This window comes from Hemicordylus capensis, chromosome 3 (assembly GCF_027244095.1).
Source record: "Hemicordylus capensis ecotype Gifberg chromosome 3, rHemCap1.1.pri, whole genome shotgun sequence".
Classification (NCBI taxonomy): domain Eukaryota; kingdom Metazoa; phylum Chordata; class Lepidosauria; order Squamata; family Cordylidae; genus Hemicordylus; species Hemicordylus capensis.
The window spans coordinates 298,786,759-298,801,797 of NC_069659.1; the positions used below are offsets into that span (position 1 = coordinate 298,786,759).

General features: G+C 40.8%; 1 protein-coding gene across 7 annotated transcripts in view; it reads right to left on the bottom strand.

Moving 5' to 3' along the window:
• The window catches only part of FARP2 (FERM, ARH/RhoGEF and pleckstrin domain protein 2), a 138,496-nt gene that overhangs the window by 32,873 nt on the left and 90,584 nt on the right, over positions 1-15,039 (bottom strand). For all 7 annotated transcript variants that reach the window (XM_053304708.1, XM_053304704.1, XM_053304706.1 and 4 more), the window contains one exon: positions 4,981-5,144. In XM_053304708.1, coding sequence (XP_053160683.1) covers positions 4,981-5,144 — 164 coding nt within the window. The remainder of the gene's footprint in view (positions 1-4,980; positions 5,145-15,039) is intronic.

The following is a 15,039-nucleotide window of genomic DNA, read 5'->3' on the forward strand; positions in this document are numbered from 1 at the left end:
GTTTGGGCAATTTCCTTTCTGTTCAACTGGAAGCTGTTTGTTAGTTAATAAGTGTTGCATCACTTCATCTGCTATTATTCCAGTTAATAATTTGAACATGGTTGGCAGGCAGGTTATCGGTCTATAATTACTTGGAACTGCACCTTTTGCTGGGTCTTTCATGATGAGATGAGTTTTCCCAGTTGTTAGCCATTGTTCAATATTACTGCCTTTCATAATGTGATTGAACTGTTTTGATAGTTGTTTATGAAGGCTTGTTAGGTGTTTAAGCCAAAAGCCATGTAGTTCATCGTCACCTGGCGCAGTCCAATTTTTAATTTTCTTTGCTCTTTCACTTATTAATTCTGGTGTTATTAGATCTTGCATTTGTTGGTTACATTTTTTGACCTCTTTCATCCAGCCTGCTTGTTTATTATAATCTACTAGTATGTTTAAGCCCATTATAATAACGGGCGCTAGCCTTTCCCCCTGCTTTAAGTCTTTTTCATCTCTTTTACTTTTTTTTAACCTGTCTGTCTGCTTCTTTCTCTCTCTGTCTCTTCCTCTTTTTCTGTTTGTTTTTGTTTTCCTGCACCATTTTTTCCCCTCTTCCCTCTCCCTTGTTCCTTTTTTGAAGTGCTGCCTCTACACTCTTCGCCGCCTCTGACTCCCAGCGGCTTTCGCAGCCGCTTTGCAGCTCCATTCAACGTTGTGTAAAATGCCGTTTTGAAGTGCTGCCTCTACAGTCTTCGCGGTGGTCCTGGAGCCGGCGCCGCCTCTGACTTCCAGTGGCTCTCATAGCCGCTTGCTTGCTCCCTCGCGTCGCCCGCTCTCCAGAGAGGAGAGACGGTTGCCGACCTTTTCGTTCTCTGTGTCTGCTCTTGCTCTTCCTCCTCCTCGGGCTGGCGCACCTTCTCATTCTGCAACCCAAGCCCCCACTTCCACCCGCGCTCTCTCCCTTCCTTGAGCCAGTTTTCGAGGAGAGAAGGAACTTTCTCTCCATCTTTTCCTCTCTCTTTCTGACGGGGAGGAAGGGGCAACGGCAAGGTATTCTTCAGCAGCTCCTTGAACTCTCGCTTGATCCTCTGCACCGTGATGTTGGCCATCTCCGCAGCGGGCTCCCACGACCCGCACAACCCCCAGGGTGCTGCAGCCACCTCTCAGCTGAGCTGGGCCGAGCACCGCCACCCGTCACCACCACCCCCGCTCCCACTGGTTAATCCCCGGCCCTTCCTAATCGGCGCCTCCGCCGAGCATGCATGTTGTGACATGCGGAGCTTGCCCGGTCCTCCGCTTCCTTGTTCCCTCCGCTTCCTTGTTCCGCCAGGCCGGAAAGCAGCGACCTCTCTGGGGAACGGAAGGGAAGCTCGCCGGGCAGAGTCACAAACATGGCCTTGAACTCTCGCTTGATCCTCTGCACCGTGATGTTGGCCATCTCCGCAGCGGGCTCCCACGACCCGCACAACCCCCAGGGTGCTGCAGCCACCTCTCAGCTGAGCTGGGCCGAGCACCGCCACCCGTCACCACCACCCCCGCTCCCACTGGTTAATCCCCGGCTGTTCCCTTTGTCCGTTTCTGACTCTGCCGTTCTGCGCATGCGCTCCGCGCATGCACAGAACGTCCGAGGGAGGCACGGACACATGCTTGGTGTCCGTCCACGGATGGACACCAAGCATTTTATTAGAGAGGATTGGATTGTCCCATAATTTCCGCCAGAATTGCACTGTTTCTTCTTTATTTGGTGTTTCTAGGTTTCTTGCAGTTTCTCCTTCTATGCTTTGGTAGAAATGTCTCTGGAATTGGAGATTCTGCCTGTGTTGTGTAATTCTGGCTTCATATCTCCTAATCTTCTTTGACACTGTTGTTATTTGCTGCTTTATTATTTCCAGGACTTCTCTAATTTTCCTTGAATCTAGGTGGTATTTTTGGATCAGATACTGTTTGGTGTTTTCATTCTTCAGCTTCTTGTCTTTCATATCTTTCAATTTACTAGCATCTGATCTAAGCCTGGAGATTTTATTTTCTAATCTAATCTTCCATTTAGGTGATGTACTACTTTCTTTTTTGACAGGTCCACTGATCTTATATCCAAGATCTTGTGTTGTTATTGTTGCTGCACTGTACATTAGTTGGTTTGTTTCTTGCAAATTATTGGTTGTTATTTCTGCAAGTGCAGCATTGACATCTTTTAATGCCTGAGCAAGTTGTTTTTTGGCAACTGTTTTTAGAGCTGGAAGTCGAACCCTGGTGGTTGTTTGGTTCATGTGCTCAGTTATTTCTTGCTTTAGTTCTTGTTGCTTTTCTGTTAAATGGCATTCGGGTTTTTGAGGTGAAGGGAAAGGGGAAGTTGCCTGGTTTTGATTTTGAAACAGTTCAGCAACAGTGGCATCCTTGATTTCCAACACCTCCTCCACCTGCGCCTGAGCAACTTCTTCAATTGGTGATAATTCTTCTTCCATATCTTGAGCCTGTGTTGCTCTTGCAGTTCTCCCAGCTCAACTCCTGTGAATACTTTATTTCTTATTATGAATCTTCTCTGGTCTGCTAGCCTTTGTTCTGTTATTTCTGTGTCTGGATGCTTCTCTTTCCAAATTTGGTACATTCTTTTTAAATAACCTCTTCTAGTTGGACTAGACTTGTAATAGAAGATCATTATTTCCTTGTTGGCATTTTTCGTATATTTTTTTCAGTTAAGCGACGTTTCTTCCAGTAACTTTGCTGTCTCCAGCGCTGGTTGCTCAACTGAAGATCCGGAGTCCTGTTGCCCACTTGCCACCAGATGTCCAGGGACTATAGCATCTGGCACGGTCCTTGTTGACCCGGGTGATGACCGATCCGGTATAGATTTATTAAAGTTACGTCTCACCATATTGTTGATGGGAGAGGCACTCTTTGTCTGGCTCCTCTGGTGAGACCTGTCCAGTATGGTTGGACCTCTGGCATAGCTCTCACCTTCATCAGAGCACACAAGCCCCACAACCACGCCAAGGTAGTGCCTAATAATAATAATAATAATAATTATTATTATTATTATTATTATTATTATTATTATACGCTTCAATTATGAATTAATTTCTTATGAAAACAGCTTGAGTCCTTATTAATATAGCCCAGTAGCATTGTTAATGGATTAAGATGCAACTCACGTTTTGTAATTTGTTTAATGTTAGCTCTGATCTTTCAGCAAAATTGTTGCATTGACACAAATCCACCAGAGCTGTAAACAGAGAGGAACCCCGCTCTAAGCATGCTTTCCAATGGAGTCTATCTCCAGAGTCGTATATATACTGGATCATGGTAGGGATTATCTTTTTAAAAATCCTTTGTATTTACACAGAGTAACTTAGTTGGGGTTCCTAACCATATTGAAGTCTGTGACTTCAAGTTCCATCAGTTTCTCCCATTTCTTCGCATAAAGTGCTTTATTAACCTGGTTGTCTGTAAGTAGCCTTTGCTAAATCTGAGAGGCCAGGCCTTTGTTTACTGAATTCACTTCTTGAATTAACTTTTCAAGTGGTGTCAAATTTCTAGTGCCTTGCAAACAAAATAGATCATTCTTTTCCATAATGACTTGTATCTCTAGATATTCCAGCCAAAGTAAGTCATCTCACCATATACTCTGGGGATAACTGTGTGTATTGTCATTTTAAGGCGGTGTCTTGCTGGCTGGATTGCATCTGAGTGTGCATCCAAGCCCTTTCTGAGTACGGCATGCAGAGTTCCAGGACCAGTTAGGGAAGCAGGCAGGACACAGCCTCCCCCTTTCCCTCTGTTCCATACAGGTAGGGAAAAGAGTGGGGAGCCTCAGAAATAATGCTGCTCACTGCTATGTCCATGTGAGGTGGAGGAGTGAGGTCAGAAGTGTCTTCCCCTCACTTAGCCCATGAAAGAATGGCAAAATTCTCTTGGCAACAGTTTTAATGCTGGGTGGGAATAGATCCCTTATACAGGAATCAAACTAATTTTAAACCCATGGAATATGTACTAACAAAATAAAAGACAACTAGAAACCTTTCCCGTCTCCCATTAGTTGTAAGATACAAAAGTGCAGACATTTCTTAGTTTTGCAGTGGGGAGAGGAGACTCTTAATTGTAAGCCTGATTTCCCTCCTCAAATAAGCAATTTCAGGACTCTGTATTTTGTTCTGGACAGCTCCACAGTCATCTAATCAATACCTCCGCTAATTAAGGTAAATTGCCCAAGGGCTGAGCTGAGCTTGCTAGATTAAGAAACCACCACATCCCATCCCCAGTCAGTGTAGACAATACTGAGCTAGATGGACCTATAGTCTGATTCATATAAGGCAGCTTCCCTATGTGCATAGTACCCAGGGTGAAGACAGAGTTGGATTTAACATATTTTAATTAAATGTGTTGCTAATCATTGTAATCGGTTGTTACACCTCTTCCCCAAAAAGACATCTGGTCACCAAACAGGAAAGATCGATTCCTATTAGCAGTTCAAGGCACTAGCAAATTGATCTTTTTACTGTGCCACAAATACACAGGCTGGGAAATCACATTACATGTGATCCTAAGTCAGTGGCTTGCATCCCGACTAATGAAGCATGTGTGTAAGGAGGGGCTGCGGGGATATGCCAGGAGCCTTTGCGCCACTCCCCCAGCATGCACACAGAGCCCTTAGAGTCCGGAGTGCTCCAGAAGGGCTCCGTAAGATCAGAAACCCATCACTGATCCTCAGCGACATGCATGTTGCAGAGCCCTTGTGGAGCATGGGGAATGCGCCTGACTCTAAGGGCTGCTGTGCAACAGTGGGCACACTGAGGGAATTGTGCAAGAGCCCCCAATGTATGCTCACAGTCCCTCCTTAAGTGCATGCTGTATTAGTAGCAATGCCAACCACTGTGCCCGACACTGTGCAACCTGGCCTTTGTCTTATTGCAGTCTGATTGTACGCACCCAGTACAGAAACAGAAGCAGAGAACTGAGAGGTCAGCAGGAATAGAAGTCACATTACAGTAATACCCCTCTTCTCTCTACCTTACGCCTTGTTTCATCCTCCTCTTCTACCCTCGCACCACCAACGTCACTGAGGACAGGACTCAAAAGAGGAGATGAGCCCTGGCCAGCTGGGTTCATAGTCGCATGAAATGGAGGGTTCAAGGTCATCGGACTTTTTGTTGTGAAGGAAGGCAGCTGAGCACCTATATATCACAGGGGGCAGTGGGGAGAGAGAAGTTAAATTTGTTTTTAAATAAGCCAGTCATATATCCAAATCTACATGTACACTTGCAAGTAAGAGCCTTTGCTTCCATCTCTTCTATCTTTAAAGTTCACCCCAAAAGTCCCTAAAGAAAAATTGTGCCATCAAGTCTGTGTCAACTCCTGGCAACCACAGATCCATGTGGTTTTCTTTGGTAGAATACAGGAAGGGTTTACCATTTATATCTCCTGTGCAATATGAGATGATGCCTTTCAGCACCTTCCTATATTACTGATGCCCGATATGGGCATTTCCCATAATCTTGGAAACATACCAGCAGGGATTCAAACTGGCAACCTCTTGCTCCCTAGGCAAAATTACTTCCCCACTGTGTCCCTACGCCTCAAATATTCTCAAGCAGCCTTCAAAATAGCTATGATTTACTGGAGTCCTACCAGAACTAGCCAATAAGAACATAAGTACAGCCCTGCTGGATCAGGCCCAAGGGCCATCTAGTCCAGCATCCTGTTTCACACAGTGGCCCACCAGATGCCACTGGAAGCCTACAGGCAGGAGTTGAGGGCATGCCCTCTCTCCTGCTGTTGCTCCCCTGCAACTGGTACTCAGAAGCATCCTGCCTTGGAGGTTGGAGGTGGCCTATAGCCCTCCAACTAGCAGCCGTTGATAGACTTCTCCTCCATGAAGTTATCCAAACCCCTCTTAAAGCCATCCAGGTTGTTGGCTGTCACCACATCTTGTGGCAGAGAATTCCAGAAGCTGATTCTGCATTGTGTGAAAAAATACTTCCGTTTGCTGGTCCTAGATTTCCCGGCAATCAATTTCATGGGATGACCCCTGGTTCTAGTGTTATATTTAAAGGAGAAGAATTTCTCTCTATCCACTTTCTCCACTCCATGCATGATTTTATAGACCTCTATCATGTCTCCCCACAGTCATAATTCAGACATTTAAACAAATGTGTAGGAATAACAATTGTTTTTCCTGATTTCCTCCTGTTTTTAAACCACTTTATAAACCTTTATAAACACATTATGTTACAATTTTATTTTCTGCAAAAGGTTTGGGGAGAGTGTTAGAGAGAATGAGAATGACTATCCATGAACAACAAATAGAAAGTGGCAAGATTTTAACTGGAAAGTCTCTCAGCTTTCCCCAAGTTCAGAGAACAGCTGATTTTCAAAGTGCTTGCGTGGACAGGAAATGCTTCAAGAAATACAGTGACCAGACTGCATTCTCTTCCTGACTTTGTAAATTTTTAAGAGTTTTGAGCTGAACCCACACTATATGCCATTTTCTCCACTGGCTTCAAACCACATTGCTTCATTATCTGGGTGGAGCTGTCTTTTCATCTGTCAAGCAGTGCTCAGGGTGTGTCTGGGCAGCTATGGAAGCCAAATAATTGTCATGTAGAAAGCCTCTCTCAGGGAGAGGTGGGGAAATCATCCAGACAGTATTTTAGAATGATTACAGTTTCCAAGCTAAGAAACATGTTCCAGTTAGTTTACCTTTCTTCTGGAACAATCTATTAAACCTTAGCATTTTGTCTGGAAGTGCTATTCTCTACACACAACCCCCCCCCCCCAGTTTTAATCCATCAAGCAATTAGACACTTCTGGAGCCCTGTATTGCAATCAAATACTGTGTTCAGTTCCCATACTCTCCAAACCGTGGCTATAAAATGTTTTCCACAGACAGGAAATGGGATCAAAATTATTGCAATAGTTATAGCAGTCCCGTTCGCTTTTCAGAGTATATTGTCCAAAGCTTATATAGACATTCTTTAACTTTCAACAAGATAGGTTCACTACAGATGAATTTTGAAGCTTCCTTGAATTTACAATTAGGCTGGCATTCTTCATGTTATAATAAAGCCGACTATCATTCATTCCCACGGTGAAGCTGTTTGCAGATGGCAACACCACAGATAGTTCCTACACTGACATCAGTAAATGCTCCCACAGATATGTTGCCACTCCCACTCCAAATTCCATTCTGTGCAGTGTCTGCAAAACAGCATGAACCTTTGTGTTCTGGCCAACATTTACCCTTGTGAGCGACCGTTTTAAAAAGATACACCCAACTGCTCCAAAACATCCACCCGAAGTGATCTTATGGCATAATAATAGATAGGCACATGAAACTTTCCAACACCTATTTTAAAAGAGATTAGGAAGCTGGAGAAGAGCCAGTGGCAATATATGTTGCACTATAGAAGGAAACTAACTGCTGATCTTTTGACTCGGGAAGCAAAGCCTTTTAAAATTCATGAATGCAGCGTGAAAGGGGGAGGAAGTTTTAAGTGCATGTGTTCACACTGACTAACTCGGGAAGCTAAACAATGTTACACTTAAGTCACCTGGAAGAGATTCAGAATGTGAGGGATAAAGTTAACTATTAACATTCTTTGGCCAAAGCACTACGTATTAATTCAGCACAGGCAGTTTTCCTGTTCCGGCTTTCTAGAATCTAAGCCCCACGATGCAGTAATTTGTTGGCATGTGTTCCTAGCAGGAAAAACAGTTTATTTAGCTGCTTTGATTTTAACAGGATTTAAATTTAAATTTTTGTATTTTGTTGCATTGAATATTTTAATTTTGTATCTTTATCATTGCACACACCCCTGGGAGAGTTCTGAAGGGCAGCATAGATATTCCCTAAATAAATACATAGGGAACAAATAGGCGCCAGGCTGTTTGCAACTGGCCAAAGTCTTCTGCACTTTTTCCTTTTTCAGGTAGGGAAAGTTCTTATTTAATATCATATTTACCTTTTTTGAAAGGGAAAACTTGCTTCTTTGTGTGTATATTGGCGGCATGGAGACCGGAAACCATAATCTCTGTTATCATTGTGGGAAGAACTGTGGTGGAAAAGTCTCTCCCTCCTGCATGTGCATTAAGTTAAAAAAGTTCTGCCACTGGAAACTGCAGCACACATTGCCCATTAGCACTGAGGTTTTAAGAGATGTACTACATCAGGATACAGCTTCAGATAAAAGCAAAACAAAACATGAATTGCTTTTGATCCAACTCTCATCTTTTGTAGAAAGCAGATTAAGTTTGCAAATTTTAAAAAAGTAAATATGGGATTGTTGTGAAACGTGATACAAATCGGCATGAAAGTTTAATGCCTTATCTACATTAAATGGCTTCTTCTCACAATAGATTTGCTGCTGGGAAATGTCCCTTGCTATAGTAGAGCTAATGACACAAGCCTTTTTGCACTTCATCTTGGGAGAAACAAATGACATGAGTGAATTTAAAAGGGATACCTCCTATACAGTTTTGATATGGCTCACAAATCCCTTTTCAGACAGTAGAAAAGAGAAAGTGTGTGTGTAGATTATGAATAACAGTCACTGATGTGGGAGCTTTGCAAAAACTTTGCATAAGCTTTCAAAGCCAGTGGCTTGTCTTAAAAATTCTCCCAACCCACAATTTGACTGGTTTTTGTTTTTTGTTTTTGCTGTCTGCAGACTGAAGATCTTCTGAGCAGATAAAAATTGCACTTCCTTTGGCACCAACTTCTGTGCTTCCAGAGATGACACACTTTGAAGCAGGAATTTCATGTAGCTTTTCAGCCAGGACATTTTAAAAAAAACAATAAATTATGTATCAGAGAAGTGGGAACACAGCTATAAAAACCCAACACCTATTTAATATACACCTGTCCATGGTTTTAAAAAAAAATTAAACCTTGTCTTGGTTGTCTCCTGACAAGATCTTTACTCCAATAAGCATTTCCCCATTAAAATACTTGGAGGAGTAAAACTACTGCTAAGTGAACTGCTTTTCTTTAAAGCAGCGAGTTTTGCCAGTACCATAGACTGTCAGAATCTCATCTGCATTAATTCAGATCACAAGCATGTGTAGAAAAATCCACATTGTACTGATCTAATTTTTGAAACCACAATAAGCAGATGCTGTCAAACTCTGATGCATGTATGTAAAAGCATAATCCTTCAGAAGGCTTACAGCCATTTGCTTTCCCACTAGACACAGGATGAACTAATGCACAACAAAGTGTATAAACGTTTTGAAAACTGCAGTAAAACAGGTTTTATTTCCAAAATGAATACTATGCTCTAGAAGCAGAAGTGTATATGCAGCTAGACTGCCTGGGTGAGATTTCATCATTGCTCCAATTCTGATTCCAGTGATATAAATGAATGGTAGCCAGAGATAGAGGATGCAGATTTTAGCAGGAGCAGTGCATTTGTGAAAATCTCTCTCTAGAATGAAGACAATGTTAGATACTATATTAAAAAGGAACTTCTAACATGTCTCCACTACAGTTCCATGAAATGATGAAACCCACCATCAGTTGCCTCTGAAAATTGAGAGCTGTGCAGCTGTTTATTGTATATATACACAATCTCCTCTTTCAAAAATGTGATAGCTTCTCAAAAAAAAAACCCAGAGAGCTAGCATTCCAGACCCACACATGGCCCAATACCAAATAATTAAAACCAAATCCAAACTTGCAGATATGAATGCTCTCTAGAATAGCTGCTTTATATGAAGCATTTTTGCACAGTTTTGAGTAGGAATCCATTTTATAAGAGTTGTTTCCCCCCCGCCCCCTTGTTTTGCCATGAGTAATTTTAAAAAGGGATAGTAGGATTTTACCCAAGTAACAAGGTAGAAGTGTGGTTATCCCAAGATTGTTTAAGTTTCCTTTCAAGCTTATTTACCATGATCAACATCTGTTTCACCACTTTAGCACTGCCTTTGTAATCCTTCCAATGCAAAACTGTAATCTCTTAGGAAGATGCTTAGTGCACATTTGTCATTCAAATTCCTTTAACTTCTGTGTTATAAATGTACAATCAAATAAACTGATCAAAACCAGTCCACAGGCAGCTTTCAGACCAGTGTAAACTCTTTCGATGAACAGAGTGTTGCACTCATACAAGGGGTCCTTGAGAGAGCAGAATGGATCCTTGCACAAGAGCAATGTCCTCCTGCTCATGGAACGAGTTTAAGCTCACATAGTGTTTGTTTGGATGCTGCCTCACGTCTCCAAACTTGAGTGAAATGGCCAATCATCCTGCCCTTAATGACACAGGCACTCTGAACTCCAGTTCTTTATTAGAGGAGAGCTTTTTGTAGAAGAATACATAACAGTACTGGCCCTGAGCCATTTTTGGAAAGGCAGTATAGAAATCAAGTAGACAGACAGACAGACAGACAGACAGAAGTATGAATTAATGAATCTGCTATTTTGGGCATCTTTTGAGTTCCAAACGTTTTGTCCAACTCTTCAGTACAGAACTAAATCAAATGCTGGTGTAGTGTGGTGATGAACCATGTGTGAACAGTGATGTTCACTGATGAACATCAGTGGTGATGAACCATGTGTGAACAGTGTGAACCATGGAGCCAATAAGTCTCAGGTCCAAGCTCAGTTCAGTGATGAACTTTACTACGTGGCTTTTTACAAGGCACTTGCTCAAAGTGGAAGCCCCTATCTGTAAGATAAGAATAATACTGACCTACTTGGCACACTTTAACTTTACTTACAGTATATTTTAAGAATTACTCACAATGGTACGCACTTTGAAACCACTTAGAAGAGAGCTATGTAAATACTAATTATTATTCCTACAACTTTTAGTTTATTCACTTGACTAAACACAGGCATCTAATGATTTAATAGTTTAAAAACACCTATTAAATTCTCTCTCACACAGCTCTAACCTTTATACAACTAAAGTTTCAGTGGTAAAACCTAGCCCCTAAGAGGGCACACATATTACTCTACCCCTGCGTGGCCTGGAAAACATTGTTGACATTATTCTCAGTTGTGCCCATAACTTCCTTGAAAAGAACTGATCCAGAACTTGCTACTTCTAGCAGTACATTCAGTTCCTGTTGATGCCATAACCTCTTCCTATAGAGCACATAGTCTTTAGCACAAAAGACAATTCATGTTTGCCTTGTATCCTCTCTCAATGATTGCTGCAGGCAACAAGGAGAGGTACATAAACATAGAGTCCGTGGAAAGGACTCTACTTAGTTATACTTAACTTGTCTCATTTATTTTAGTGGTACATAGTCATGACTAAGTTTGGATCCTCCCCACTGGCCTCAAGTGACAATGGGACACAGGTGAGACAAAAGTGAACAGCATACCTTGAACTACCACACTGACATTACAAAAACTTTGGGAAAAGCTCCTCTCCTCCTTTTGCCATCCCTACCAAGAAGAGAAATTGTAACCTTGCAATCTTCTGGTTCTTTAACCCAAGTGGTATATGTTAAATGCATCCTAGAAAATAAATAAAGCATGTGGTGTAATAGGCTTTGGCCTAGAGTATTTAAGATAATGCCTCCATCACAAATCTCTCTGCCTGTTGAGATTTGTCTGAGGTGGTTCTTCTATTACTTGGGGCGGGTCTTCTCTATGGCTGCCCTGTGGCTATTGAATGCACTTCCTGTTGGAATAAGAGCCTCACCACCTCTGACAACCTTTAAAAGAGTAATTTAACAAACAACTTTTAAATCAAACTTTTAGTTAATTCTTATTTTGATTTTAAATTGTTCTTAAATGTTTAAATTGTTTTAATTTTATGCTGTTTTTAATTGAGTAAATTACCTAGAGATTTGCATTGTTCTTAAATGTTTAAATTGTTTTAATTTTATGCTGTTTTTAATTGAGTAAATTACCTAGAGATTTGCATTTTGACAGTATATAAATGTGAACAAAACAAAACATGCTAAGGGGCATATTTACTTACCTATAATGGTAGGCTCCTCAAGACTGGTTCTGTGCATTCAGAGTCACAGAACAGAGCTTTTTAGTTTGGTTCTGCTGCATGATAGCAAGAGCACATATATAGGCTCTCAAAAGGGGAGGATATTAAGACTGAAATATTTTTAAAGGGGACTGAATAATACAAAAAGAGAACACACCAAGAATCTTTCAGTTCTCAACCAATCAGTAACCTATCTGCAATGTTATATAAAAGCTCCCCTCAAAGATAAGAGGATCTTGATAATATGGTTTGTCACTGAATGTAGCTGTGGCAAGTGAAGTCAGCATTAACCCTGTGAGTCATATCTCCAGACAGTTCTTTTTCATCAGAGGTTTTACAATCAAGGCTCACAATAGAGTGGTGCCACCACTTGAATACCAAGTATGGGGGTGGGTTGGATGCACAAGGCCTGAATGTGGCATTAGGGGCACCTTCCCTCTACAACACTGTACAATATTATGGTCTGAATAGTGAAGCCAAAGACACAGGTATGAGAACAGTCAAGATAAGTGTTCCCTCTAACAAGGATTCCCAGATGTTGACTACAACTCCCATAATCCCCAGACAAAGACCATTGCAGCTGGGGATGCTGGAAGTTATAGTGAACAACATCTGGGAATCCCTATTAGAGACATCACTGGTCAAGATACCTGAAGTTTAAACACTGAAATATTTTTCTCATAGCAAATATCAAAAGACTAGCTTTTCCAACTTTTGAGGTTAGATTTCATTTAGTTTACTTTAAGCAAGATAATTGGTCTTACAAGAAATATACAGTGTATTGTACAAATTAAATCATTATATTAAAAACAAAAATAAAGTAAAATAAAATCTGGTCAAGTATGGAGAACAAAGGAGCAACTTCAAAACTAAGAGAACACAACAAATGGATATCCAGAAACCTTTACTGGTGCACTTAGTTACACAGACTGAGAAATCTTATTATCTACAGGCTCAGCATGAGTCATTCTCACATGCAACTGTGTTCATGCATGTGTTTTATTGGAACACCAAATTAGGATGCTTATGGTCATAGCTAGCTTGTTCTAGAGAGTGATCACAGAGAAAACTGGCTCAAGAAAAGTGCTCAGTTATACTTCATGACAATTTGTTCAAATAAAAAATGGCTATTCTTCTGAGCATTACACAGCTAATCAGGGAAGGCAGACTAGAAGAACATAGGAGGCCTTTTGGAACAAAACTGTACACAAGAAAAATAAGAGCTGGGAGCACATCTTTCATATCAAATTCTTCCTCATTTTATTGTATAAACAATTTCAAAACTATTAATACAAACTTGTAGATATCAGCAATAATTTCAACAATATAAAAACTGATTTCAAACATTTGCTGTATTAAAAATTATGATCAAAAAGATGTATTAAGAAATTCCAGCTCCCAGAGATGTCGTTCTTTCCTGAATTTAAGTAAGCACCAATTTCACTAACAACTCATTCAAAGGCACAAGTTCTTTGTAGCATAAGCTTCAATGTATATATCCAGGATGTTCTGAAAGCAATCTGGTGCAGTTTGTCACCAACACAGAGAATCTGTATTTTTTTGATACACCCCAAATATTGAACCTACAATTTGAAACCAATTATGACAACTTTGAAAACCTTCATTGAGATCTCACCTATATTTATTCTAATTACTGATAAATACAAAACTAGGAAGTGGTGTTAATTGTTTAGTGGATAAATCACCTTAACATCCCACAAATAAGGAGTGACTTGGCTACAGCTTAAGGTAAGCACAAGAACCATAAAAAGTTCACATTAATTTGTTCAGCATGTGTGCACAATTATATACGCTGCCTTTATTAGAAGAGAGTTTTAATAATAAAGCTATTATTAAAGAGCAAGTGAGCAATATGGGAATCAGCATAATGACCTTTGCTACAAAAACCTATTGCATTTAATGCCTGAAAGACTAAAACTTTGCAAAATGACAATAATGGAAATGAATTACCAACAGGTTTTCACTTAATGCCCTCCAAAGGGTTAACAGACACAGACCACCTGTAAGAATATATCTGGTGGGAAGTTCATTTATTGTTTAAGGTTAGTTAACCAAGTTTAAAAGTGAACCTAAATGCAAGATCAGTATCTCTTTACCCAATCCAAGTGACAAGATATAATTACTAGGAAATGAGATTACTTTAATAATTACATATGTGTAGAATTAAGTGATACACTGCCACAGATTATGCGTAGTCAGTTCTACTAAAGCACAACAATGTTGAGCTACAGCACAGTGGCCCGCATGTTGTGCAGCTTAATGCAGACAATGCCGATCTACCCATGGACTCAGTGACATGCTGATGGGGTTATGCTATTGTGCAAGAGAGCAAATAAGCATGCGTGCACTCTAGTTAGTTAGATTGGAAACGCATCACTGACAGTCAAACAACATGATTCAATCTAACTTGTAGTTCCAGACAGTGGGCATGCTAATCCAAATTTCTGTGCTCTTGCTCAAGAGTGCAACACGGTTGGTGCATCCCTATGAGCCCACAGCAGTGTGAGTGGACTGGCACCATTCACATTATGCCGTGGAATATGCGAGCCACTGACCTATATTCCATCAGCCAAGATGGACTGACACCAGTACTCTAGTAACTACAAACCCAAATCTGAATGTTGTCCTATACTTTTAATTGGGTCAAAATAAATACACCTAAATGTAGAATATAAATCTATAATAAAATATGTCAAGGTAGTTTTGACTATATCTGATTAGAATCTGATGTGTTTAATACTACATTTTCCCTGTACCATAAAGTGCAGTCAAACGCTTTATAAATGTACAATTTGTATAGATGTTGCTGCAGCAATGAGTTGGATGCAGTGAGCAGAACACCACTTCAGCTTGCACAAAGAAGGGGTAAATTTCCACCACCTCCCTCTCCATCAGCAGTCCCTTGTGCCACAGCTCACATTATTTTGGCTTTTCAGAAGACAATGGGGGCTGCATCACAGTGGAGGGGTAGGAAAGCCCTATTCTGTGAGAAGAACATGCTTGCAGTTCTCCGGATCCAACCCTAGAAGACAGCTACCTATTATGTACATAGCTATCCTCTCCCCTGACTATCCCATGCCTCTTCAAGACAGATAAATAT